This window comes from Bufo bufo, chromosome 9 (genome assembly GCF_905171765.1).
Source record: "Bufo bufo chromosome 9, aBufBuf1.1, whole genome shotgun sequence".
Classification (NCBI taxonomy): Eukaryota; Metazoa; Chordata; class Amphibia; order Anura; family Bufonidae; genus Bufo; species Bufo bufo.
This window is the reverse complement of record NC_053397.1, coordinates 34025870-34051131: the sequence shown is the minus strand read 5'-3', so window position 1 is coordinate 34051131 and position 25262 is coordinate 34025870. Positions and strand designations below refer to the sequence as shown.

The window sequence follows — 25262 nt, the reverse complement described above, 5'->3', positions numbered from 1 at the left end:
CTCCTGGCATAGCACATGGTTACTCTGTACCATGCCAGGATTAGCTGAACGGAGCGACTCCTGCTTCTGCCTGCTCCGCTAAGCTAAGAGAACTGCTAAGCAGGAGCCTGCTCCGCTCAGCTAATCCTGGCATAGCACTTGGTTACAGGGTACCCATGTGCTATGCCAGGAGTTAGTAATCCTCCAGGGGGCACAGGCAGGAGCAGCAATGTGCGCTCCTTCCCGTACTCACAGCGCTGCTGCTCCATTCATAAATGTCATGCCTGTACTCTGTACGCCGCTGAGCTGTCAGCGGTGTACGAAGAACTGAGTTGCGCATGGTGCGCTTTAGGTAGGGAAAAGTATAATAAAAATAGAAAATTAATTAATAAAGTATATTAGAAAACCTTTTATTAGGGCACTAGGCTCCATTCACACATCCGCAATAGAACATGTCCTAGACAAGATTAGGCATTTTTTATTATAGTGCCGGTGATGTGCGGTCCGCAAAATGCAGAACGCACATTGCCGTTGTCCCTGTTTTGTGGATCCGTGGATCCGCAAAACACACACGGATGTATGAGTGGACCCTAAGGGACAACATATTTACATTTTAAACAAAGATTTAGTTACTCTTTAATGGAGATCAGACAAAAATGCATTATAGTAAATGTGAGCTAAAAATCTATGGTGGTCTCAGACCACAGACTTGACCTTTATGATCTGTGTCTATTAGGCCTCATGCACACGACCGTCGTTCTGGTCCACATCCGAGTTTTTTGCGGACAAGAATAGGCATTTCTACAATGGGCCGCCTGTTCCGTTCTGCAAATTGCGGAAGGCACACGGGCAGCTTCCGTAGTTTGCGGACCGCAAAAAACAGAACGGTCGTGTGCATGAGGCCCTATATATCAGATAACTTCATGTGTCAATGACTTCATTCAGTAGGGCTCTCTGTATTAAACTGGTCTGAACTTCATTTCCGTTATTTTATAGGAATAATAATAGCCTTCTTCTCCACTGGCCCAATTAACTCCGTCCGCGAAGCTGGCGTGTTTTCCTCTCAGATACTGCCCGTTCAGATTGGAGTTATGGCAGTTTCTGTACCACCAAGCACCTTTATACACTGCGTGCAGAATTATTAGGCAAATGAGTATTTTGACCACATCATCCTCTTTATGCATGTTGTCTTACTCCAAGCTGTATAGGCTCGAAAGCCTACTACCAATTAAGCATATTAGGTGATGTGCATCTCTGTAATGAGAAGGGGTGTGGTCTAATGACATCAACACCCTATATCAGGTGTGCATAATTATTAGGCAACTTCCTTTCCTTTGACAAAATGGGTCAAAAGAAGGACTTGACAGGCTCAGAAAAGTCAAAAATAGTGAGAAATCTTGCAGAGGGATGCAGCACTCTTAAAATTGCAAAGCTTCTGAAGCGTGATCATCGAACAATCAAGCGTTTCATTCAAAATAGTCAACAGGGTCGCAAGAAGCGTGTGGAAAAACCAAGGCGCAAAATAACTGCCCATGAACTGAGAAAAGTCAAGCGTGCAGCTGCCAAGATGCCACTTGCCACCAGTTTGGCCATATTTCAGAGCTGCAACATCACTGGAGTGCCCAAAAGCACAAGGTGTGCAATACTCAGAGACATGGCCAAGGTAAGAAAGGCTGAAAGACGACCACCACTGAACAAGACACACAAGCTGAAACGTCAAGACTGGGCCAAGAAATATCTCAAGACTGATTTTTCTAAGGTTTTATGGACTGATGAAATGAGAGTGAGTCTTGATGGGCCAGATGGATGGGCCCGTGGCTGGATTGGTAAAGGGCAGAGAGCTCCAGTCCGACTCAGACGCCAGCAAGGTGGAGGTGGAGTACTGGTTTGGGCTGGTATCATCAAAGATGAGCTTGTGGGGCTTTTTCAGGTTGAGGATGGAGTCAAGCTCAACTCCCAGTCCTACTGCCAGTTTCTGGAAGACACCTTCTTCAAGCAGTGGTACAGGAAGAAGTCTGCATCCTTCAAGAAAAACATGATTTTCATGCAGGACAATGCTCCATCACACGCGTCCAAGTACTCCACAGCGTGGCTGGCAAGAAAGGGTATAAAAGAAGAAAATCTAATGACATGGCCTCCTTGTTCACCTGATCTGAAATGTGATACAGAAACACCTGATACACCTGATACACCTGTATCACCTGATACAGAAATGTATATTTGTGAATGTTGAGATGTTATATTGGTTTCACTGGTAAAAATAAATAATTGAAATGGGTATATATTTGTTTTTTGTTAAGTTGCCTAATAATTATGCACAGTAATAGTCACCTGCACACACAGATATCCCCCTAAAATAGCTAAAACTAAAAACAAACTAAAAACTACTTCCAAAAATATTCAGCTTTGATATTAATGAGTTTTTTGGGTTCATTGAGAACATGGTTGTTGTTCAATAATAAAATTAATCCTCAAAAATACAACTTGCCTAATAATTCTGCACTCCCTGTACACTACCGCACAGTTGTCTGAAACTTCATCATTGTCTCTGTCTTTGGTTGTGAAAGGACGATTGTTGTGAGGAGAGAGAGCGTCACCTGCATGCAGGGAAAAGAAAGGACAATTGTCAGAATTTCCCTAGACATATGGCGACAGAAGCTCAGCTGTAAAACACCCTGGGGTTTTGCCTAAAAGCAGTTTTACCTGAAAAAAAACACTGAGCACAATCACAAAGAAGCGTATGATTTGTGATGAAACTGCATGTCAGAGCAGCGGCGTGCACAGATCTCACAAGATCTCGTAGCCAAACATAATATGGTTACCCTGCCCCACAGTACATGAGCATCAAACTCTCCCAGGCAACCTGTAACGTAAAGCCGACACCTGAGATTCATGACATTTTTTTAAAACTTTTGAAACTTTTAATTTAAAAAATGAATTAAAAAAGTGTTACTTTATCTAACGCTTATGATGGAAAAAGTGTAACAGCTGCCTCATAATTGTGGCACTAATTCTGAACACCACATTTCTCAATGTATTTACAGCAGGAAAATGCCATAACTACTGCAGCAAGCCCTTGTGGGAGCCGGTGCAGAGAATGGGAGTGGTAGTGACCCTGATGTAGTGTACTTGTGTCATGGTGTTCTATCTCAGGCTGTCGCTCGCAGGTGTCCATTGCAGTGAAAGTCGTAGCACTGAAGAATGAGGCTAGAGTTGAATGTAACAAAGTCCTTTTACTAAGTGCATTGTAGAACTTGAAGATACAAATGGTGGCAGCAGGCTTTAGCACAATACTCTTCTGGCACCAGCTGAAGAGGTATGGTGGCAGGTTGAATGGCTGCAATTCTGCACTTAGATGCTGCTGGCCTAATGAAAGTTGTTTTGTGATGAGGGTGTCTTCAGTCTGCTTCCCCTGACTTCACAGCAGTGTCGGCAGAAGCTAGATGTAGCAGATGACTCTGCTGTCCCTTATTCCAAGACCCAACACTTGAGTCCTACTTCAATTCTCGGAAGTGGGTGCTCTAGGAGCTGCTTTCTCACTCCCTGGCAGGAGAGGGTCCACATTCATCCCTTCTCCGCCTAATTCTCCTCTAGGCTGGCTCTGCTTAGCTCAGCCCCACCCTTGGCAGGAATTTGGACTGGCCCACACCTACTAAAGGTGGGAGGAATGGAATGGTAAGTTCCATTCCTGTTACCAAACATTACCGACCATACCCCATCTGCTGGTGAACCAAGTGCAAAACATGTCATTACATTCACATTGCATAGGAAATATGTGTAAGGCCAAGGCAAACCAGTAAAACCAGTAAGGTAAAACCAGTAGTGAAGCCTACTCAGAGATAAGGTATAATGGAAAGGTCTGCACCTGTTCTGTGTTTTTGACCCGAACCTGGTTTTGGCTCACAATAATTGACAGAAATAACTGACCAAATAAATGAAGTGTAAACTTGGCCAACCAGAGAAGAACCAATTACAAAATGGCAATACCTCCAACTCTCGGGTATTACACAACATTGATAAATCTCCTGTAGCCCTATACAGAACATAATATAAAATCAGCTCCCTGCAACCACCACTAGGGAGAGCTCCGTGCATAGGAATGTATACAGTTACTGAAATCAATGAAAGCTATAGAATCTCTATACACCGAGCTCCCCCTACTGCAGGCAGATGGAAAATGCAGTGAAACTACATGTTTGGGATAGGAAAAGCAGCTCATCACCAGCCAACCCTACCTCTGGGCCCCATAGCAGACTCATGGTCTGATCTGCTTTTTCCTGTCGTGGGGGGTGCACATTGGCCGATTCCACCCCTAGAGGCCTCTGCAGGGGAAGTGCTTCATTATATTGCGGCCATTCAGATAAATGTAGTATGCTTACAGCACACTGTCCATATAATGCACAACGGCCCAGTTGCACTAGAAGTTTTTAGATATCAGGTCCAATAAGAGATCATTTCATAGGTATATCTGTTGACAGAAAAGACTCTACCTGAACTGCCTCCAGTGAAAGCGCCAATGTTCAGATTATAATTGTCATCTTCTCCTGATAGGGCAAACGAAGCATACGTGCCGAAAGTGGAATCATTTTCAAAATCTGTCAGATCAACTCGAAGCTGATGAGTTCCTAAAAGGTTCAAGACGTGCAAAGTCAGTGCATGGATGAAGGAGTCCTAGCAGATCATACATACTGAGCTGGGTGTCTTTTAAGAGTAGGGTGTGCAGAGATCAGTAGATGTGTCCGCAGTAATGACAGACTTCTGAAGGTGAAGAAGTCATTACCTGTAGACGTAAGGCGGTGAATATTATCATTTCCTAGCCAGAATTCACTTAGTTGGTTACCAAACCCTTGCTTGTAGTCTTTCCACTCTCTGAAAAAATTCACAGTGCCATCATACCGTCTCTGGAAAACCTAAAGGATTATAAGAGATGGAAAAGATCATAAATGGCACATTTCAATGGAATAGACAGGGCAACACTTTTGCCTTGAACCACATGGGACACATGAAATATACTGATGTTATGATCCTCCCCTGCAGCTCCAAACGTCATCGACGCATGCACAGTAGGCATCTGCACTGCTTTGGTAGCCAGAGATGATGCTCTGTTGATGCACCATTCCTGCAACCAGAGGCACAGGCGATAGATTACAAAGCCAGGAGAGATGTCTGGTCCTGTTAATCAATGGGAAAGGGGGTGGGGGGGGTGGCAGGAGGAGAAGACCTTTAAAGATCCGGTGCTCAGAGGGTTATGGCCCACCCGTGGGTGCTCCAATAAGCTCATTTGCATGAAAATAAAATGACAGCTCTTCAGAGAAACATAATAACAGTGTAATTTTACTTGACAGGATTAACCCTATCAGATATATAACTGGCTTAATAGAGTTGATGCTGCTGACAGATTCGCCATACGAATGATTCTGCATTCAGGTAGTTGGATACAGAACATTTCCTTACAGAGTTAATTCCTGTACAGTTACTAGGATGGGTCATCATGACAACAACTACCTGGGACCTGAGAATACAGCCAAGTTACTGGAGCAGCTTGCAAGAAGACCCCCATGAATGTTCAGAATGTTAAGAATAACTTAGGGGGTGAAGTTTTTGCCCAGACGGACACTTTAAAAGAAAAAAAGAAAAAGCTGCATTATTACTTACAATCCATCCTCCTCCATCTGTATCCATGTCACACAAGACTGTAAATGGTTTCTCTCCATCTGGATATATTTTGTGCCACCCACTGAGGAAAGTCCCTTGGTCCCGCAGTTCTTTGCAATTTCGAGGAGCTGGAAAAAATAGGTTTGTTGGTGGTCTTGTCCAAGGAGATACCTGGTACAACGTCTACCAGTGGAAATACAATGAACACCAGATATTAAAGCAGTTGTCCCACAAAAACAACTCATCAACCAACGGATAACTGAGGATCCCTCCGATCACTAGAATTAAGGTACTCTATCCTGAAGAAGGTGGCGGCCCGCCACTGAAATGTGTAGCTAGCCTTTTATTTATAGTGTTTTATGTATGTTTTTAATTAATAACTTTTATAGATTTCAGAGCAGCGTGTTTTTCTTTTTCTGCTCCTTGTTCCTATGTGTATTCCGGACTCCATCTAGAGGATCCTGGCGAACAAGCGCAGCAGCCTGACCTATCCTCTACAGGAGAGACCAGACCATTTCCTACTGTTGTGCCTGGATTTGCACAACATTATTCGGTAAGGTATACTGACTTTGAGTCCTTAACTGGGAACCCTAAGGTATTTCACAAAGGAGTACCCCCAATTGTTTTTGATTTTGAAGAATTAAGGTACTGTGTCCCCCGAGAGCTCGAGAGGCAGTCAAGTAAGTGTGCCGCTGCTCCATTCGAAGTCTATGAGACTGCTGAAGAGACGCAGAGAGCATCGCTTGGCTATGTCCAGCAGTCCAATAGAGTTCTCCTGCTCAAACATTGCTCCATTCAAGGGCTATATAAAAATTACAGCAGAACACTCACATCTAGTAAACTTCAGATAAAACCTTGCCACGCAATGTTTCGGAGGGAAAGTCATGTGGCAAGATCTTATGAGAAGCTTACTTCAGATGTGAACATTCTCTGAGTATGTATGGACTAAATTAATAAATGTCCTAGTGAGACTGCTTAATATAAGAGGTCAACTGTAAGTGTTCTATAGCCCTGAAGGTGTGAAATTGAATTTATTCAGTGTTGATCAATGTGTGGGGGTGGTGGGGCCATAATTGCAAAGAAGTGGTAAGTTGCATAAGATTTTGAACATTTGTCTTCCTACAGCCACCACTAGGGGGGGCTCGCTGCATACTATTTTATTATTGAGCTCAGTGTACAAACAATAGGCTGTAAGCTCTCCCTATTAGTGCCTGGAGTCAGCTAGAATTCAATAATTTAACTCCTTGTATTCAGGGAATTTGTTTTAACTTCATGCCAGGAGTTATTAGGCAGTACTATCCCCCAACAGACACAGGAAAGGAGGACTTTATAACAGTATAGACTATAAAGGTGGATTTAGTGATAGATTTGATGGCACACCACTTGTGAGGTATGGTTGCAGGAGATGGTTCCGAAGCCAGAATAAATAGAATAAAGACTCCCGCACTCAACCAGGGCCTACAGCACTACTGTGATAGCGCCTCTGCCCCCTCTTTCCTGCTGTCACATCTCCTTACCCCTCTGGTGCGGCACTCCAGTACTCTAATCAAGGCTTAAGGCTGAAAATACTCATATTTTTACTGGAAGTCCACTCAATAAAGAATAGAGCAGTGTTTTCAATCTGGTGGAGTGCGGGAGTCTTTAGTCTAAAGGTGGATTTAGACGTGGCAAACATAAGCCGATTGTCGGGAAGAAAGCTTTCAAGGGTTTTAGTAACATGGTGTGGTATTGGGGCAGATTTACTAATGCTGTATAAAATTAAGACAGTCTAAACTTAGACAGACAGTCTTAAACTGCACCAGTGCCAATCACTGTCCTCAGAGTTAGACCGCCAAGCAGGGGTGCACCACCAATGAGGCCAGGTGAGGCGATCGCCTCATGCAGCACCAGGTAGGGGCAAGAGGGGGGCAGCCGAAGGGCCAGGGGCTGAATGGAAGGGGTTAGGTTAAGAAATTTGCATTAGAAAAAGGGGGCACCGTTTCAGTTTTCGCATCAGGCAGCAGAAAGGCCAGCTGCACCCCTGCCGCCAAGGACAGTGATTGGCTTCAGAGGTCTCATGTCGCTTTTTTAAAGAAGCAGCTGCAAAGGGGTTCAGACCGGCACTGGTGAAAGGGACGAATATAACATGTTTTTTTTAATGGAAGAACAAGGAGAACAATTGTGGGACTTGTCCGAGATTTAGATTTTCTTGGACAAACCCTTTTTCACACCCCTTGTTCGACAAGGTGTAAAGAGTGTCTAAAATTGTTAACAAATGTGGTGCAATGCATGTACATCAGGTGTTTGGCACAATTCTGAACAGTAGATCTGGCCTATTGTATGGAATTGATTTCATGACATATTGGAGCCCTTAACCAAACTAGAGGTATGATAAGAGTGGACAAATCTGTTCCTTCCATGACCAGGGTCAGACTGACACTACAGGTAAAATTCCCATTGGGCCGAAGCCCAGGGGGCCACCCCAGCTCTACCAGATACATAGCAATCTGATGCACTCAGCATTAATTAACGTTAGGAGCATCAAATACTTTTGCACATGGCTAGCAGCCGCTGGTGATAGGGCAGTATTTTCTAGTACACTGCGGTGTTTGGTTTGCCTATGGCGGTATTTTGTGCTGCACTATGGTGTTGCTGGCCCTACTTACGTCTGTTGTCCCTACCTAGTTGTGGCTTTTGTTAGCCCTGCCTACTTGTGTTGCCCCGCCGTCTGTCAATTTAGACTCACCTACAACTTGGGGACTCTAGTTTTTTTTTTAGGGCCACTTTAAGTTCCCAGTCCGCCCCTGTCCATGATACATTGCATGAGGATGACTGCTAATGGCGCCACCTTTCTGTTTCCTCTTTGCGTTGATCAGAGTTCAGTGCATGGAGGAGAGTGAGGGCTGTGCAGCTACTGTATGGCTGCATAGTTTTCTCTAGGATCTCATTAAAGGGGTATTCCCATCTGAGACAATGGGGACATATCTCTAGTATATGTCCCCATTGTCTGATAGGTGCGGGTCCCACCGCTGGGACCTGCACCTACATCGAGAGTGGACAGGAGGGTGATGGCTGGAGTGTCCGGCCACCACCAAGAGCCTTCTCCATAGAAGTCAATGGGAGCACACCGCGCTTGCACGGAAAACGCTCCCATTCATTTCTATGCAGCCAATGTACGGCTATTTTTTGGTGGCACCATAGAAATGAATGGAGGGCGACTGCACATGCGTAATGCGCCCTCCACCACTTTTAGGGCTCAGTTCGCGGTGTAGGTGTGGGTCCCATCTCTGGCAATGGGTGGGTGATATGCTCCATTGTCTCAGATGGGAATAACCCTTTAAGGCCTCTTTCACACTTGCGTTGTCCGGATCCGGCGTGTACTCCACTTGCCGGAATTACACTCCGGATCCGGAAAAACGCAAGTGTACTGAAAGCATTTGAAGACGGAACCGTCTTCCAAATGCGTTCAGTGTTACTATGGCACCCAGGACGCTATTAAAGTCCTGGTTGCCATAGTAGTAGTGGGGAGCGGGGGAGCGGGGGAGCGGTATACTTACAGTCCGTGCGGCTCCCCGGGCGCTCCAGAATGACGTCAGAGCGCCCCATGCGCATGGATGACGTGATCCATGTGATCACATGATCCATGAGCTTGGGGCGCCCTGACGTCACTCTGGAGCGCCCGGGGAGCCGCACGGACGGTAAGTACACTGCTCCCCCGCTCCCCACTACACTTTACCATGGCTGCCAGGACTTTAGCGTCCCGGCAGCCATGGTAACCACTCTGAAAAAGCTAAATGTCGGATGCGGCAATGCGCCGAAACGACGTTTAGCTTAAGGCCGGATCCGGATCAATGCCTTTCAATGGGCATTAATTCCGGATCCGGCCTTGCGGCAAGTGTTCCGGATTTTTGGCCGGAGCAAAAAGCGCAGCATGCTGCGGTATTTTCTCCGGCCAAAAAACATTCCGTTCCGGAACTGAAGACATCCTGATGCATCCTGAACGGATTTCTCTCCATTCAGAATGCATTAGGATAATCCTGATCAGGATTCTTCCGGCATAGAGCCCCGACGACGGAACTCTATGCCGGAACACAACAACGCAGGTGTGAAAGAGCCCTAAGCTCTCATTAAGCCCTTGATTAAGGGGAAGAGTTCTTAAAGTGAATCTGTCACCATGAGAATGCAATATAATCTGTAGACAGCAGGTTATAGAGGAGGAGGAGCTGAGCAAATTGATATTTTGTGGGAAAAGATTCAGTATAACTTCTTGCTCATTCTGGGCTTTAAAGTCCAGGGGGCGGTCCTGTCATAGAGGGGAGGCTGTCAATCACGGATAGGACCACTATCATGACCGGTGTGCCGATCACATACGTGACTCAAAGGGAGGTAAATGGGAAGGCCCTGTCCAAGGGAGAGGGAAAGGTGGTGACCCCTAACTCACCTTGAGGCTGGCACCTGACTGCCCTGACGTCCCTAGACGGGTTCCTCACCCGTACGCCGATCACGTGCCTAAACCCTGTCTTTCCCTGAGATGAGCCCTACGTAGTGAATAGGGCGGTGGGAACACTAGTCCGCACCACTAACACTAAAGGAAAACACCAAGGAGAGGACAGACAATACAGACAAAACATATAATCCCAGGTGGGCGACAACAGCGGACAACAAAAGCCCAACAGGGATCCAGAGGGTAACACTCTGGAACAACAACCAGGAATCACAGCTACTCAGCTCCAGTGGGTCAGTATAGAAGTCCAGGCAGGAAGCTCTATATCTGGCAACCAGAGAAGTGGGAGAGGGGAATATAAAGAGGTTGGGAGTGCCAGACAAGAAACAGCTGAGGAGAAGAAGCTACGGATCCCTGAGTGAGCCAAAAAGGATTGCAAGGCAAACCCAGAAAGCTACCATTAAGAAACAGCACTACCTTTAGACATAGAGCGCGTAGCCACCCGCTGCGACTTCCTGACCCCGGGTATAACGGAGTCAGACGTGGCTCTTGACACCCTCGTGACAGTACCCCCCTTTCCATGAGGGGCCTCCGGACACTCAGGTCTAGGTCTCTCAGGATGAGAGGCATGAAAAGCCCGAACTAACCTGTCAGCGTTTACCTTAGATGCTGGAACCCACATTCTTTCCTCGGGACCGTAACCCCTCCAATGCACCAGATATTGAAGAGAGCGGCGGACCCGACGAGAATCAACAATTTTGGATATTTGAAACTCTAGATTACCATCAACAATAACAGGAGGGGGTGGCAGCGGTGACGGTTCTAGAGATGGAACATACTTTTTGAGTAACGACTTATGGAAGACGTTATGGATTTTAAAAGTTTGAGGTAGCTCCAGGCGAAAAGCCACGGGGTTAATGATGGCTACTATTTTGTAAGGACCAATGAACCTAGGACCCAGTTTCCAAGAGGGAATCTTTAACTTAATATTCCTAGTAGATAACCACACATAGTCATTCACTCCTAGGTCCGGACCTGGCGACCGTTTCTTATCAGCTATGCATTTATATTTACCTCCCATATTTTTCAAGTTAGCTTGCACCTTCTGCCATACAGATGAAAGAGATGACGAAAACCGTTCCTCTTCGGGAACCCCAGAAGACCCCCCCTCTTTGAAAGTACATAATTTGGGATGAAAACCATATGCACCAAGAAATGGTGACTTGCCAGTGGATTCCTGACGGCGATTATTTATAGCAAACTCGGCTAACGGTAAATATGATGACCACACCTCTTGGTTTTCAGACACAAAACACCTTAGATATGTCTCAAGGTTTTGGTTGGTACGCTCAGTCTGTACATTCGACTGAGGATGGAAAGCTGAGGAAAAGGACAAGTGTACCCCCAAACAGGAACAAAAAGCTTTCCAAAACATAGAAATAAACTGGGTTCCCCGATCCGAAACAACATCGGAAGGGACCCCGTGAAGCTTCACGATTTCACTGATGAATACCTGAGCAAGAGTCTTAGCGTTAGGTAGTGCAGGTAACGCAATAAAGTGTACCATTTTGCTAAACCTGTCCACTACTACCATTTCATCACTGCATTTTGCTAAACCTGTCCACTACTACCATTTCACCATGGATTTCATCACTGACTTACGCAGACAAAGGTAAGTCAGTGATGAAATCCATTGACAGATGTGTCCATGGCCTATTGGGAATGACAAGTGGCAATAAAGACCCTGCAGGACGTGTATGAGAGACTTTCGCGCGTGCACAAGTAGAACAAGTAGACACAAAATCCATTACATCCTGACGCAACCTTGGCCACCAAAAACGACGAGACAATAGCTCCAAGGTTGCTTTACTACCCGGGTGCCCAGCAAGTGCCGAATTATGATGTTCCTTTAATAATTTGAGACGCAGGTTTAACAGTACAAACAATTTCTCTGAGGGGCAAGAGACCGGGGCGTCCCCCTGGGCCTCCAACACCTTCCCCTCCAGAACAGAGTGTACAGCAGAGACAACCACTCCTCTTTGTAAAATGGGTACCGGATCACCCACATTACCCCCTCCAGGGAAACTACGAGATAATGCATCTGCCTTGGTATTTTTTGCCCCAGGACGATAGGTGATGAAAAAGTTAAACCTGGTAAAAAATAGCGACCACCTAGCTTGTCTAGGGGTGAGATGCTTTGCTGATTCGAGGTACAGAAGGTTTTTGTGGTCCGTAATCACAGTGACGGGGTGGATTGCCCCCTCTAAAAAGTGACGCCATTCTTCAAACGCTAGTTTAATAGCTAATAGTTCCCTATTGCCAATATCATAGTTCTTCTCCGCTGCAGATAGTTTTTTAGAAAAGAAAGCGCAAGGATGCCATTTGCCAGGAGACGGACCCTGAGACAGTACAGCCCCCACTCCCACCTCTGACGCATCTACTTCAACAATAAAAGGCTGGGAGACATCAGGTTGGATTAGTACAGGTGCCGAGGTAAACCTCTCTTTTAGAGAGGAAAATGCAATTTTAGCGGCGTCAGACCATTTAGAAAAATCAGTCCCCTTCCTAGTCATGTCAGTAAGGGGTTTGACAATCACCGAATAATTTTTAATGAACTTTCTATAGAAATTTGCGAAACCCAAGAACCGTTGCAGTGCTTTAAGGTTCTCAGGAAGATCCCAATCTAAAATTGCCTGGACCTTCCTAGGATCCATACGGAAACCTGAAGCAGATAATAGATATCCCAGGCACTGTATTTCCTGAACGGGAAGACACACTTTTCAATTTTCGCATATAATTTATTCGTCCTTAGGACCTGCAGTACCTGTCTGACATGTACCTCATGTGTTTTCAGATCAGACGAATAAATTAAAATATCATCTAGGTATATCACCACAAAGCTGCCGATAAGATGACTAAAAATGTCATTAACGAAATGTTGGAAGACAGCAGGAGCATTGGTCAGACCGAAAGGCATGACTAGATTTTCATAATGCCCCTCAGGGGTGTTAAAAGCTGTCTTCCACTCATCCCCTTCCTTAATACGAATCAGATTGTAGCCCCCCCTAAGATCAAGTTTGGAGAACCACCTAGCACCCGCAATCTGATTAAACAGGTCAGGAATGAGAGGAAGAGGGTATGGGTCTCGGATGGTTATCCGGTTTAGTTCGCGGAAATCTAAGCAAGGACGCAGGCCCCCATCTTTCTTTTTAACAAAGAAAAACCCTGCAGCCACGGGTGAAGAAGAGGGTCTGATGTGTCCCTTAGCCAGACTCTCAGAGATATAATCTTTCATGGCTTGTCTCTAAGGACCCGAAAGATTATATAACCTGGTCTTGGGTAATTTTGCCCCGGGAATCAGGTTAACCGGGCAATCATAAGGACGGTGAGGTGGTAACTTCTGACAACCCTTTTCAGAAAAAACGTCCTCAAAGTCCGAAACAAATGTAGGTAGAGTAGCTATGGAGGCGACTAAGCAATTGCTATTTAAGCAATTTTCTCTGCACTGCTCACTCCACTCCAATATCTCCCTGGCCTGCCAATCCACCACTGGATTGTGCGCTACCAACCAGGGAAGACCCAGCACTACCGGAGTGGGAAGCCCCTCCAGAACATAACATGAAAGCATCTCGTTATGGTGGTCCCCTACCCGAAGGTGTAAATTATGAACAATGTGGGTGAGGTTTCTCTGAGTCAGAGGAGCAGAATCAATAGCGAATATGGGAATAGGTCTCTGTAGCGTACAGAGAGACAAACCCAAAGTGCGGGCAAAATGGGCATCTATCAAATTTACCCCTGCTCCACTGTCTAGAAAGAAAGAAATAGTCTCCGTCTTAACACCAAAAACAACAACTGCTGGCAACACAAATTGAGATGTTCGTATGGAGGAAACGTATACCCCCCCGGCTGACATCCTCCACACAGCCTGGGGTTAGTAGTTCTGACGGTCTTTTGTTTTTGAGAAAGGAAGGACAGACATTAATGAAATGACCCCTCCCCCATCAGAAAAAACAAACCCCACGCCTACCGCGAGCCTCAGGAGGACGGACCTGACGAGTAGTTCCTCCTAGCTGCATAGGCTCTTCTAGGTCCGTACAGACTAACTGCTGTTTGAAAGGGGTTACCAATTGCTCAGGATTTTTCAATCTGTCCCTAAGACGTCTATCTATTCTGATAGAAAGGGACATAACAGCATCAAGGGAAAAGGGGGTCTCATACAGCGCAAGCGCATCCTTAACCCTTTCGGATAACCCAGAGCAGAACTGACTCCTGAGAGCCGGTTCGTTCCACTGGGTATCCGTATCCCACCTACGAAACTCTGAGCAATACTCCTCTGCTGGCCGCTCTCCCTGTAGGAGTCTCCGTAATTTAGACTCAGCCAGGGCGACTCGGTCAGGGTCATCATATATGAGACCCAAGGCCCCAAAAAATTCATCCACTGACCGGAGAGCCTGGGAATCAGTGGGTAAAGAGAACGCCCAGGATTGCGGGTCCCCCTGAAGCAGGGAAGTAACAATCCCCACCCACTGTTCTTCATTACCAGAGGAGTAAAGGCGCAGCTTAAAATATAACTTACAGGCCTCACGGAACGTCACAAATTTGTCCCTTCCCCCAGAAAATCTGTCAGGAAGAACAACCTTGGGTTCCGCAGCAACCTGGTTACCCATAGCAACCGCTGGGCTTGCGGTCTGCTGCAATTGCTGCTGTTGCTGGAGGACCGACGCCTTCAATTCTGCCACCTCCAAAGACAGGCCATGAAGTTACTTTGTCAAAGCAGCAATAGGATCCATGCTGGATTCTAAATAGGCAGAAAGAAAAATTTTTTTTTTCTTTTTTTCTTTTTTTCTTTCTACCTACACAAAATAAAGGCCAGATATAATATCATGACCGGCTTGCCGATCACATACGTGACGCAAAGGGAGGTGAATGGGAAGGCCCTGTCCAAGGGAGAGGGAAAGGTGGTGACCCCTAACTCACCTTGAGGCTGGCACCTGACTGCCCTGACGTCCCTAGACGGGTTCCTCACCCATACGCCGATCACGTGCCTAAACACTGGCTTTCCCTGAGATAAGCCCTACGTAGTGAATAGGGCGGTGGGAACACTAGTCCGCACCACTAACACTAAAGGGAAACACCAAGGAGAGGACAGACAATACAGACAAAACATATAATCCCAGGTGGGCGACAACAGCGGACAACAAAAGCCCAACAGGGATCCGGAGGGTAATGCTCTGGAACAACAACCAGGAATAACAGCTACCCAGCTCCAGTGGGTCAGTATAGAAGTCCAGGCAGGAAGCTCTATATCTGGCAACCAGAGAAGTGGGAGAGGGGAATATAAGGAGGTTGGGATTGCTGGACAAGAAACAGCTGAGGAGAAGAAGCTACGGATCCCTGAGTGAGCCAAAAAGGATTGCAAGGCAAACCCAGAAAGCTACCATTAAGAAACAGCACTACCTTTAGACATAGAGTGCGCAGCCACCTGCTGCGACTTCCTGACCCCGGGTATAACGGAGTCAGACGTGGCTCTTGACACCCTCGTGACAACCACCTCCTGGACTTAAAAGCCCAGAATGAGCTGACATTTCAATCTTTTCCCATAAAACTATATATCAATGTGCTCAGCTCCTCTGGGTCTACAACATACTGCCTTCAGCTCAAACATCATGTTCAACCTGACAGATTCCCTTTAAGCTGGGCGGCTGTTAACATCTACAGGGCTACTAGCTGCCTGCCCTTGTGGCTACATTCACATATATTAACAAAACGAATGAGCAGGTTGACCTGAAATTGAACTGGTGCTAGAAGGTGCACAAAAGTAAAGTGAAATATAACCAAAAGAAATTTGGGTTTCACCTACCGGTAAATCATTTGTAAATGTGCACTGCAGCCTATGGACACCAGATGTATAACTCTTATATTTCCAGAACGTAGTGTATGTATAAAAACAACTCCCAATTCATTTTACAAAGGAATAAATGTGCAAAACATAACTTTATATTACCCAAGAATTTCAAGACTCACTTGGACTTGAGATGCCAGGTTCCCCCTTCTCTCCTGGAAAAGAAAATGGATAAAAAATGACTAATTATTGTTCTGCTCCACTTTTCCTTTGCACCAGTTTTGATATTTTTACTTTCAGTTACATCAGTCCACTCACCTTTTTGTCCCTTTAATCCAGGAGAACCTGCAGGTCCTGTAATTAATAATACAGCAGTGAATACTGGTACAAGTTCCTGTGTAGGGTGTGTTACGGTATATTGATGTTCTTATACAGCGGCGTAGCTAGAAATGACTGGGCCCCACAGAAACTTTTTGAATGCCCCCCCCCTCCCCAGCAACTACTTCTCACCCCCTCCTCCCCTGCAACCTTCACTTTGTGGCTAGTCAAGATCAATCTCTCAGACCAGGTCCGACAGCCGCTCTGTCCGTTTACTATACATATACTGTATACTATATGTCATGTATATAATGTCATTGTATAATACTGTTGAGGAGGCCCTGACAATAAAATCTTTTAGTCCTCCTACTGGGTGGGCCCCTTCTGAGTTCAGGCCCCAAGGCAGCAGCTTCTCCTGCTTCCCCTATAGATACACCCCTGTTCTTATAAGAGACATTTATTTAACCACCTCCGGACCGCCTAACGCAGGATCGCGTTCCGGAGGTGGCAGCGCTGCGCACAGTCACGCATATACGCGTCATCTCGCGATGGCCGAGATTTCCTGTGAACGCGCGCACACAGGCGCGCGCGCTCACAGGAACGGAAGGTAAGAGAGTTGATCTCCAGCCTGCCAGCGGCGATCGTTCGCTGGCAGGCTGGAGATGTGTTTTTTTTAACTCCTAACAGGTATATTAGACGCTGTTTTGATAACAGCGTCTAATATACCTGCTACCTGGTCCTCTGGTGGTCCCCTTTGTTTGGATCGACCACCAGAGGACACAGGTAGCTCAGTAAAGTAGCACCAAGCACCACTACACTACACTACACCCCCCCCCGTCACTTATTAACCCCTTATTAGCCCCTGATCACCCCATATAGACTCCCTGATCACCCCCCTGTCATTGATTACCCCCCTGTCATTGATCACCCCCCTGTAAAGCTCCATTCAGATGTCCGCATGATTTTTATGGATCCACTGATAGATGGATCGGATCCGCAAAACGCATCCGGACGTCTGAATGAAGCCTTACAGGGGCGTGATCAATGACTGTGGTGATCACCCCATATAGACTCCCTGATCACCCCCCTGTCATTGATTACCCCCCTGTCATTGATTACCCCCCTGTAAAGCTCCATTCAGACGTCCGCATGATTTTTACGGATCCACTGATAGATGGATCGGATCCGCAAAACGCATCCGGACGTCTGAATGAAGCCTTACAGGGGCGTGATCAATGACTGTGGTGATCACCCCATATAGACTCCCTGATCACCCCCCTGTCATTGATTACCCCCCTGTAAAGCTACATTCAGATGTCCGCATGATTTTTACGGATGCACTGATAGATGGATCGGATCCGCAAAACGCATACGGACGTCTGAATGAAGCCTTACACGGGCGTGATCAATGACTGTGGTTATCACCCCATATAGACTCCCTGATCACCCCCCTGTCATTGATCACCCCCCTGTCATTGATCACCCCCCTGTCATTGATCACCCCTCTGTAAGGCTCCATTCAGACATTTTTTTGGCCCAAGTTAGCGGAATTTTTTTATTTTTTTCTTACAAAGTCTCATATTCCACTAACTTGTGTCAAAAAATAAAATCTCACATGAACTCACCATACCCCTCACGGAAACCAAATGCGTAAAATTTTTTAGACATTTATATTCCAGACTTCTTCTCACGCTTTAGGGCCCCTAGAATGCCAGGGCAGTATAAATACCCCACATGTGACCCCATTTCGGAAAGAAGACACCCCCAGGTATTCCGTGAGGGGCATATTGAGTCCATGAAAGATTGAAATTTTTGTCCCAAGTTAGCGGAACGGGAGACTTTGTGAGAAAAAAATAAAAAATATCAATTTCCGCTAACTTGTGCCAAAAAAAAAAAATTTCTATGAACTCGCCATGCCCCTCATTGAATACCTTGGGGTGTCTTCTTTCCAAAATGGGGTCACATGTGGGGTATTTATACTGCCCTGGCATTCTAGGGGCCCCAAAGCGTGAGAAGAAGTCTGGTATCCAAATGTCTAAAAATGCCCTCCTAAAAGGAATTTGGGCACCTTTGCGCATCTAGGCTGCAAAAAAGTGTCACACATCTGGTATCGCCGTACTCAGGAGAAGGTGGGGAATGTGTTTTGGGGTGTCATTTTACATATACCCATGCTGGGTGAGAGAAATATCTTGGTCAAATGCCAACTTTGTATAAAAAAATGGGAAAAGTTGTCTTTTGCCAAGATATTTCTCTCACCCAGCAAGGGTATATGTAAAATGACACCCCAAAACACATTCCCCAACTTCTCCTGAATACGGCCATACCACATGTGTGACACTTTTTTGCAGCCTAGGTGGGCAAAGGGGCCCACATTCCAAAGAGCACCTTTAGGATTTCACAGGTCATTTACCTACTTACCACACATTAGGGCCCCTGGAAAATGCCAGGGCAGTATAACTACCCCACAAGTGACCCCATTTTGGAAAGAAGACACCCCAAGGTATTCCGTGAGGGGCATGGCGAGTTCCTAGAATTTTTCATTTTTTGTCACAAGTTAGTGGAAAATGCTGATTTTTTTTTTTTTTTCATACAAAGTCTCATATTCCACTAACTTGTGACAAAAAATAAAAACTTCCATGAACTCACTATGCCCATCAGCGAATACCTTGGGGTCTCTTCTTTCCAAAATGGGGTCACTTGTGGGGTAGTTATACTGCCCTGGCATTCTAGGGGCCCAAATGTGTGGTAAGGAGTTTGAAATCAAATTCTGTAAAAAATGACCTGTGAAATCCGAAAGGTGCTCTTTGGAATATGGGCCCCTTTGCCCACCTAGGCTGCAAAAAAGTGTCACACATCTGGTATCTCCGTACTCAGGAGAAGGTGGGGAATGTGTTTTGGGGTGTCATTTTACATATACCCATGCTGGGTGAGAGAAATATCTTGGCAAAAGACAACTTTTCCCATTTTTTTATACAAAGTTGGCATTTGACCAAGATATTTATCTCACCCAGCATGGGTATATGTAAAAAGACACCCCAAAACACATTCCTCAACTTCTCCTGAGTACGGAGATACCAGATGTGTGACACTTTTTTTGCAGCCTAGGTGGGCAAAGGGGCCCACATTCCAAAGAGCACCTTTCGGATTTCACAGGTCATTTTTTACAGAATTTGATTTCAAACTCCTTACCACACATTTGGGCCCCTAGAATGCCAGGGCAGTATAACTACCCCACAAGTGACCCCATTTTGGAAAGAAGAGACCCCAAGGTATTCGCTGATGGGCATAGTGAGTTCATGGAAGTTTTTATTTTTTGTCACAAGTTAGTGGAATATGAGACTTTGTATGAAAAAAATAAAATAAAAAAATCATCATTTTCCACTAACTTGTGACAAAAAATAAAAAATTCTAGGAACTCGCCATGCCCCTCACGGAATACCTTGGGGTGTCTTCTTTCCAAAATGGGGTCACTTGTGGGGTAGTTATACTGCCCTGGCATTCTAGGGGCCCAAATGTGTGGTAAGGAGTTTGAAATCAAATTCTGTAAAAAATGACCTGTGAAATCCGAAAGGTGCTCTTTGGAATATGGGCCCCTTTGCCCACCTAGGCTGCAAAAAAGTGTCACACATCTGGTATCTCTGTACTCAGGAGAAGGTGGGGAATGTGTTTTGGGGTGTCATTTTACATATACCCATGCTGGGTGAGATAAATATCTTGGTCAAATGCCAACTTTGTATAAAAAAATGGGAAAAGTTGTCTTTTGCCAAGATATTTCTCTCACCCAGCATGGGTATATGTAAAATGACACCCCAAAACACATTCCCCACCTTCTCCTGAGTACGGAGATACCAGATGTGTGACACTTTTTTGCAGCCTAGGTGGGCAAAGGGGCCCATATTCCAAAGAGCACCTTTCGGATTTCACAGGTCATTTTTTACAGAATTTGATTTCAAACTCCTTACCACACATTTTGGCCCCTAAAATGCCAGGGCAGTATAACTACCCCACAAGTGACCCCATTTTGGAAAGAAGAGACCCCAAGGTATTTCGTGATGGGCATAGTGAGTTCATAGAAGTTTTTATTTTTTGTCACAAGTTAGTGGAATATGAGACTTTGTAAGAAAAAAAAAAAAAAATAAATCATCATTTTCCGCTAACTTGTGACAAAAAATAAAAAGTTCTATGAACTCACTATGCCCATCAGCGAATACCTTAGGGTGTGTACTTTCCGAAATGGGGTCATTTGTGGGGTGTTTGTACTGTCTGGCCATTGTAGAACCTCAGGAAACATGACAGGTGCTCAGAAAGTCAGAGCTGCTTCAAAAAGCGGAAATTCACATTTTTGTACCATAGTTTGTAAACGCTATAACTTTTACCCAAACCATTTTTTTTTACCCAAACATTTTTTTTTTATCAAAGACATGTAGAACTATAAATTTAGAGCAAAATTTCTATATGGATCTCGTTTTTTTTGCAAAATTTTACAACTGAAAGTGAAAAATGTCATTTTTTTGCAAAAAAATAGTTAAATTTCGATTAATAACAAAAAAAGTAAAAATGTCAGCAGCAATGAAATACCACAAAATGAAAACTCTATTAGTGAGAAGAAAAGGAGGTAAAATTTATTTGGGTGGTAAGTTGCATGACCGAGCAATAAACGGTGAAAGTAGTGTAGGTCAGAAGTGTAAAAAGTGGCCTGGTCATTAAGGGTGTTTAAGCACTGGGGGCTGAAGTGGTTAAAGGGGTTGTCTGGGACATACCTCCATTTTCACCCCGGCAGCCCCCCTGACTTGAGAATCGGAGCAGTTCATGCTCCGATGCTCTCCTTTGCCCTGCGCTAAATTGCGCAGGGCAAAGGCATTTTTTGGAGATTCGGTGACGTACCGGGGCTCTCCATGGGGCTGCCAGGAAGCCTGGTGACGTCACTGGCACTGATGGGCGGGATTTAGCGCTGTCCTAGCCAGTAAAACGGCTAGGGCAGCGCTAAAGCCCACCCTTTAGAGCCGGTGACGTCACTAAACACACTGCTGGGCGGAAGTTTCCGCCCAGCAGTGTGTTATTGAAAACAAAAGAGCCCATGCCCTGCGCGATCTAGCGCAGGGCAAGGGAGCGCATCTGAGCATGAGATGCTCCGATGCTAGCCTCGGGGGGCTGCCTGGGTTAAAAAAAGTGTATGTCTGGGTTCAGCTCTGAACCCGGACAACCCCTTTAATTTTCTTCTAAAGGTCTCAATAGTACACGCTCCCCCTCTGTATCAGTTTGTTAATAGTTTTACGTTTATCGTATTTGTATTTTTTATGTATGTATCATGTAGGTGTAACCGGCTCTTGATGTACTGTGCCATGGAGCTTTCAAATAAATAATAATAATAATAATATTATAATAATAGTTCTCCAATGTGGAATAGTCCTGAATGAAATGCTCATACTGACAACTGTTAGCTGTGGATGGAAACCATTAACCTGTGCAAGCCAAGCCATGCATTATAAGATTATACAGCAGGGTGTAAATAGCGCCCGTATTCTACTGACCACTCCTGCGGTATAATAGCATGTTGTAGAGCAGGAGGAGCTGAACAGATATATACTTTTACGGGAAAAGATTCATTATAACTTTTATTTTATACATTTAAATTCCTGCTCATTCTGGGCTTCGAAGTCCTATCAGTGATTCACAGCCTTCCCTCTATGACTGTGTATACAGAGAGAACTGTCAATCACTGATAGGACCGCCTCCTGGACCTCAAAGCCCAGAATGAGCAGGAATTTAAATGTATAAATTACTTTTATACTTTTTTACTGAATCTTTTATCTTAAAACTATATTTCAATCTGCTCAGCTCCTCCTGCTCCATAACATGCTTCCTGCAGCTCAAACACCATGTTCAACCTGACAGGTTCCCTTTAAAACAGGAGAAACCCGTTGGCTTTGGTGCCTGCTGCAGACCTCTGCCATACATGTACAGGTCTGAAAAAGATAAAAAATAAAAATCACAAATGTACAGTTATTTGAGTAGCAAACTTTAACTTGACCCTTTCAATGGCTTTTGTAGTGTTAAATGTCAATTTAAAGTTTGCTACAACTGTAATGTAATCTCTTTACAGATGGAGGACAGTGCATATAAAATGTCAGGGCTATACATTATACATCAATAATTTTGAGGTACCGGCCCTATCAAACGGTTTATTTAATGCATAAAATCCTATTCTCTGAATCCAAACCTGGTGGCCTTCAGGTCCAGCACTCCCGGGGTCTCCTTTAGATCCTGAAACCAAAACAGCAATTATTTATTGTATCTAGTTAATCTATCTATCTATCTATCTATCTATCTATCTATCTATCTATCTATCTATCTATCTGTCTGTCTATCTATCTAATATCTATCTATCTATCTATCTATCTATCTATCTATCTATCTATCTATCTAATATCTACCAATCATCTATCTATCTATCCGTCTATCTATCTATCTATCTATCTATCTATCTATCTATCTATCTATCTATCTATCTATCCCTGGGAATAAATTGGGTCACCACCTGTTCACCTAAAGTTGGAGTGCTGCCTCGTTTTTTGGATTTATATAACAGTGGATCTCCCCTGAGGATTTGCACCCTATTCACCTTTAGTCGACTGTGCTGCTGCTTTTTTTGCATTTTGATATCTATCTATCTATCTGTCCATCTACTGTATATCGGCTACACAAATGTCCTGCTTACAGTTTTTCTAACCCTGGATTATAAAAAAGTTAAACTGCCCATAAATATTCACCTTTCTCTCCTGATGGACCAGTTTCACCTTTTTGTCCAGGAGGTCCATGCAGACCCGGGCATCCTCGAACGATAGTCAAGTTTTTAGTTTCTCCAAGTGCCACATATTTTACTTCTGCAAGTAAGATGTTTCAAGAAGATGGATGATGAGGATGATGTATGGCATACTAAACGTGCCATAAAATGTAGATATCTACAGTACTACTAAAGGTGGCCACACATATTAGATTAAGCACCAAGCTAAATATCGGATTATGGCGGGGCTCACATCTACGTCAACCCCATAGAGGTGAATGGAGCAGTGGACCCACAAGCGCACTACTGCTCCACTCAGACAGGACCCCTCGTTTTTTTCTTGTTTCCCTGGGGTATAGGTGATAAATCAAGAATTTAGTGAAGATATTAAAAATTTGGCACAATTTCTTTATGTTTAAAGTATCTTGCATAGTCCACCTTCCTCAATTTTCAAGAGCCATCAATACCAGGTACAGTGGGTTTACCAGATTAGTTGAGTATTAGTTGTGTGAAGTACCATAGTACTAGAGTCATTCTACTGATAATGTAAGAATCAGTTTTGAAGTTTTTAGTCAGCAAAGGTCTTCTTCAGGAAAATGTCCACAAATAGTTTAGATCTTGTATCTGCTTATTAGAGATTACTCACCTGGACATGCATCTTTGGTGCTTCTAGTACAGGCTACCAGGCAGAGGACGGTGACCACCGTTGTCCACATACTGACTACACTCACCATCTGACCTTAAGTTGGCTGATTTACATGAGTTTTTATATGAGCTTATTTCCTCTCAGGCAAGCCTCTTTACGTGAATGTTGTACAAATTAGGCTTCTTTGTGGATCTTATCTGATTGAACATAGGAATGATCCCTAAGTAAATATTCGTAGAATACCTGATATGTCTCATTCCTGTTTGTTTTAGTTATCTGTTAAAGATATTTACAATGTACAGTAGCATTCACAATTTGATAGATGATACAATACATTAGGGTTGTCACGATACCAATTTTTTTTTTGATTTTGATACCATAAAATAGTATTGTGATACTCTATGCCATTCAATTCCACGCATTAAAAAAATAAAACACCAAAAAAGTTGTGTGCATTCCGCATTTTAGGGAACGTCTGGCCCATAATAGAACAGTCCTATTCTATTTTCTGGGGTCGGGGGGGTTGACAAAAAAATGTCGAACCGCGTTTTTTTTTATTAGCGTTCAACGCATAGGAGATTTTATATTTTAATAGTTCTGACTTTTTCGGATGCGGAGATACCTAATATGTTTTTTTTTATTGTTTTGGAGAAAGGGGTGATTTAAACTTTACTGTCGTTCTTTTTTTTTTTACTTTTTATTTAATAACTATTAGCCCACTTAGGGGGCTAGAACCCTTGTCTTATTCGCCCAAATAGAGATCTATTAGGGTGACAGGAAATGCCGAACCCCGTCAATTAACCTTTCAGGTGCTGCGATCAACACTGATTGCGGGGTTAATTATATTAATTGGTGGAGCAGTGGTTACAGGCCCCCCACCCTCCTCAGTATTATATTCATTGGTGGTCAGCTGCAGCTTCACAGCCCCCTCCCCTTAATCTTTTCATTGGTGGCATGGAGGGGTGTGTCACAGTGGGGAGGGGCTCCCTCTAACACTGTGTCGGCTGATGAGAATATGTTCTCTAAAAGATACTAGGCTGCACAGTAGAGCAGCCTAGTATCGGAAAACAGCTAATCCTGGTATCGTATCGATCTGGGTGCAAAAGTAAGGATTGAGAACCGAAAGTTCGATACCCACTGCAACCCTATAATACATTATTTCACAGTAAGTCAGCCACATAGGAGAGACTGATCTTCTGTTTACATAGGAAAGCATGCACTGAATTGGGGAGGGGGGGGGGGCAGACAAGGATCAGAGGACCAAGTATCCATAAAGAAAGGGTTCAAAATATATGGATGCAATTGAATTGGAGTAAAATAAATGACACTGCTAGACAATTGTTGGTGAGTTAGCATTATATGTCCCAAAAAATACTGGTGGTCACACAGTGTTCCCCTATAGCAGTGCTAGCACCATTAACACTTACTTGTACCTGCTCCTTTGCAGTGTGCAGCTCTTTACCACACTCTCTCTTTTCTCATGCTTGGAAAATGTGACATGTGACCAGCCACTAGAGGGCACTCGTGCAGGGGCGTAGACAGCAGAGTAGGATTCTCTGAACTCTGGCCCTCCTCAGATACCCATTCTGATCCTTGCTTTAGACTCATTTGTATC

General features: G+C 44.6%; 1 protein-coding gene across 1 annotated transcript; it reads right to left on the bottom strand.

Annotated features, from left to right (window-relative positions):
• Window positions 1-938: 938 nt before the first annotated feature.
• On the bottom strand, window positions 939-23717 carry LOC120979770 (ficolin-2-like). Its single transcript, XM_040408727.1, has 11 exons — window positions 23648-23717; window positions 22983-23101; window positions 22438-22485; window positions 16218-16227; window positions 16088-16114; window positions 7935-7946; window positions 5635-5762; window positions 4760-4889; window positions 4470-4604; window positions 2481-2576; window positions 939-1105 (listed from the first exon to the last, which is right to left on the bottom strand). Exons 1-11 carry the CDS (start codon window positions 23715-23717, stop codon window positions 939-941), a joined length of 942 nt encoding a protein of 313 aa, XP_040264661.1.
• Between the last annotated feature and the right edge of the window lie 1545 nt (window positions 23718-25262).

Bases quoted from the DNA above. Each gene is read 5' to 3' on its own strand.
- LOC120979770 (XM_040408727.1), bottom strand. From the start codon at position 23,717: ATGTGGACAACGGTGGTCACCGTCCTCTGCCTGGTAGCCTGTACTAGA. The intron at 4,890-5,634 runs GTAAGTAATAAT...ATAATCCTTTAG, and splicing joins CAGATGGAGGAGGATGGATT to GTTTTCCAGAGACGGTATGA. The intron at 2,577-4,469 runs GTAGAGTCTTTT...CCCTGCATGCAG, and splicing joins TTTCACTGGAGGCAGTTCAG to GTGACGCTCTCTCTCCTCAC.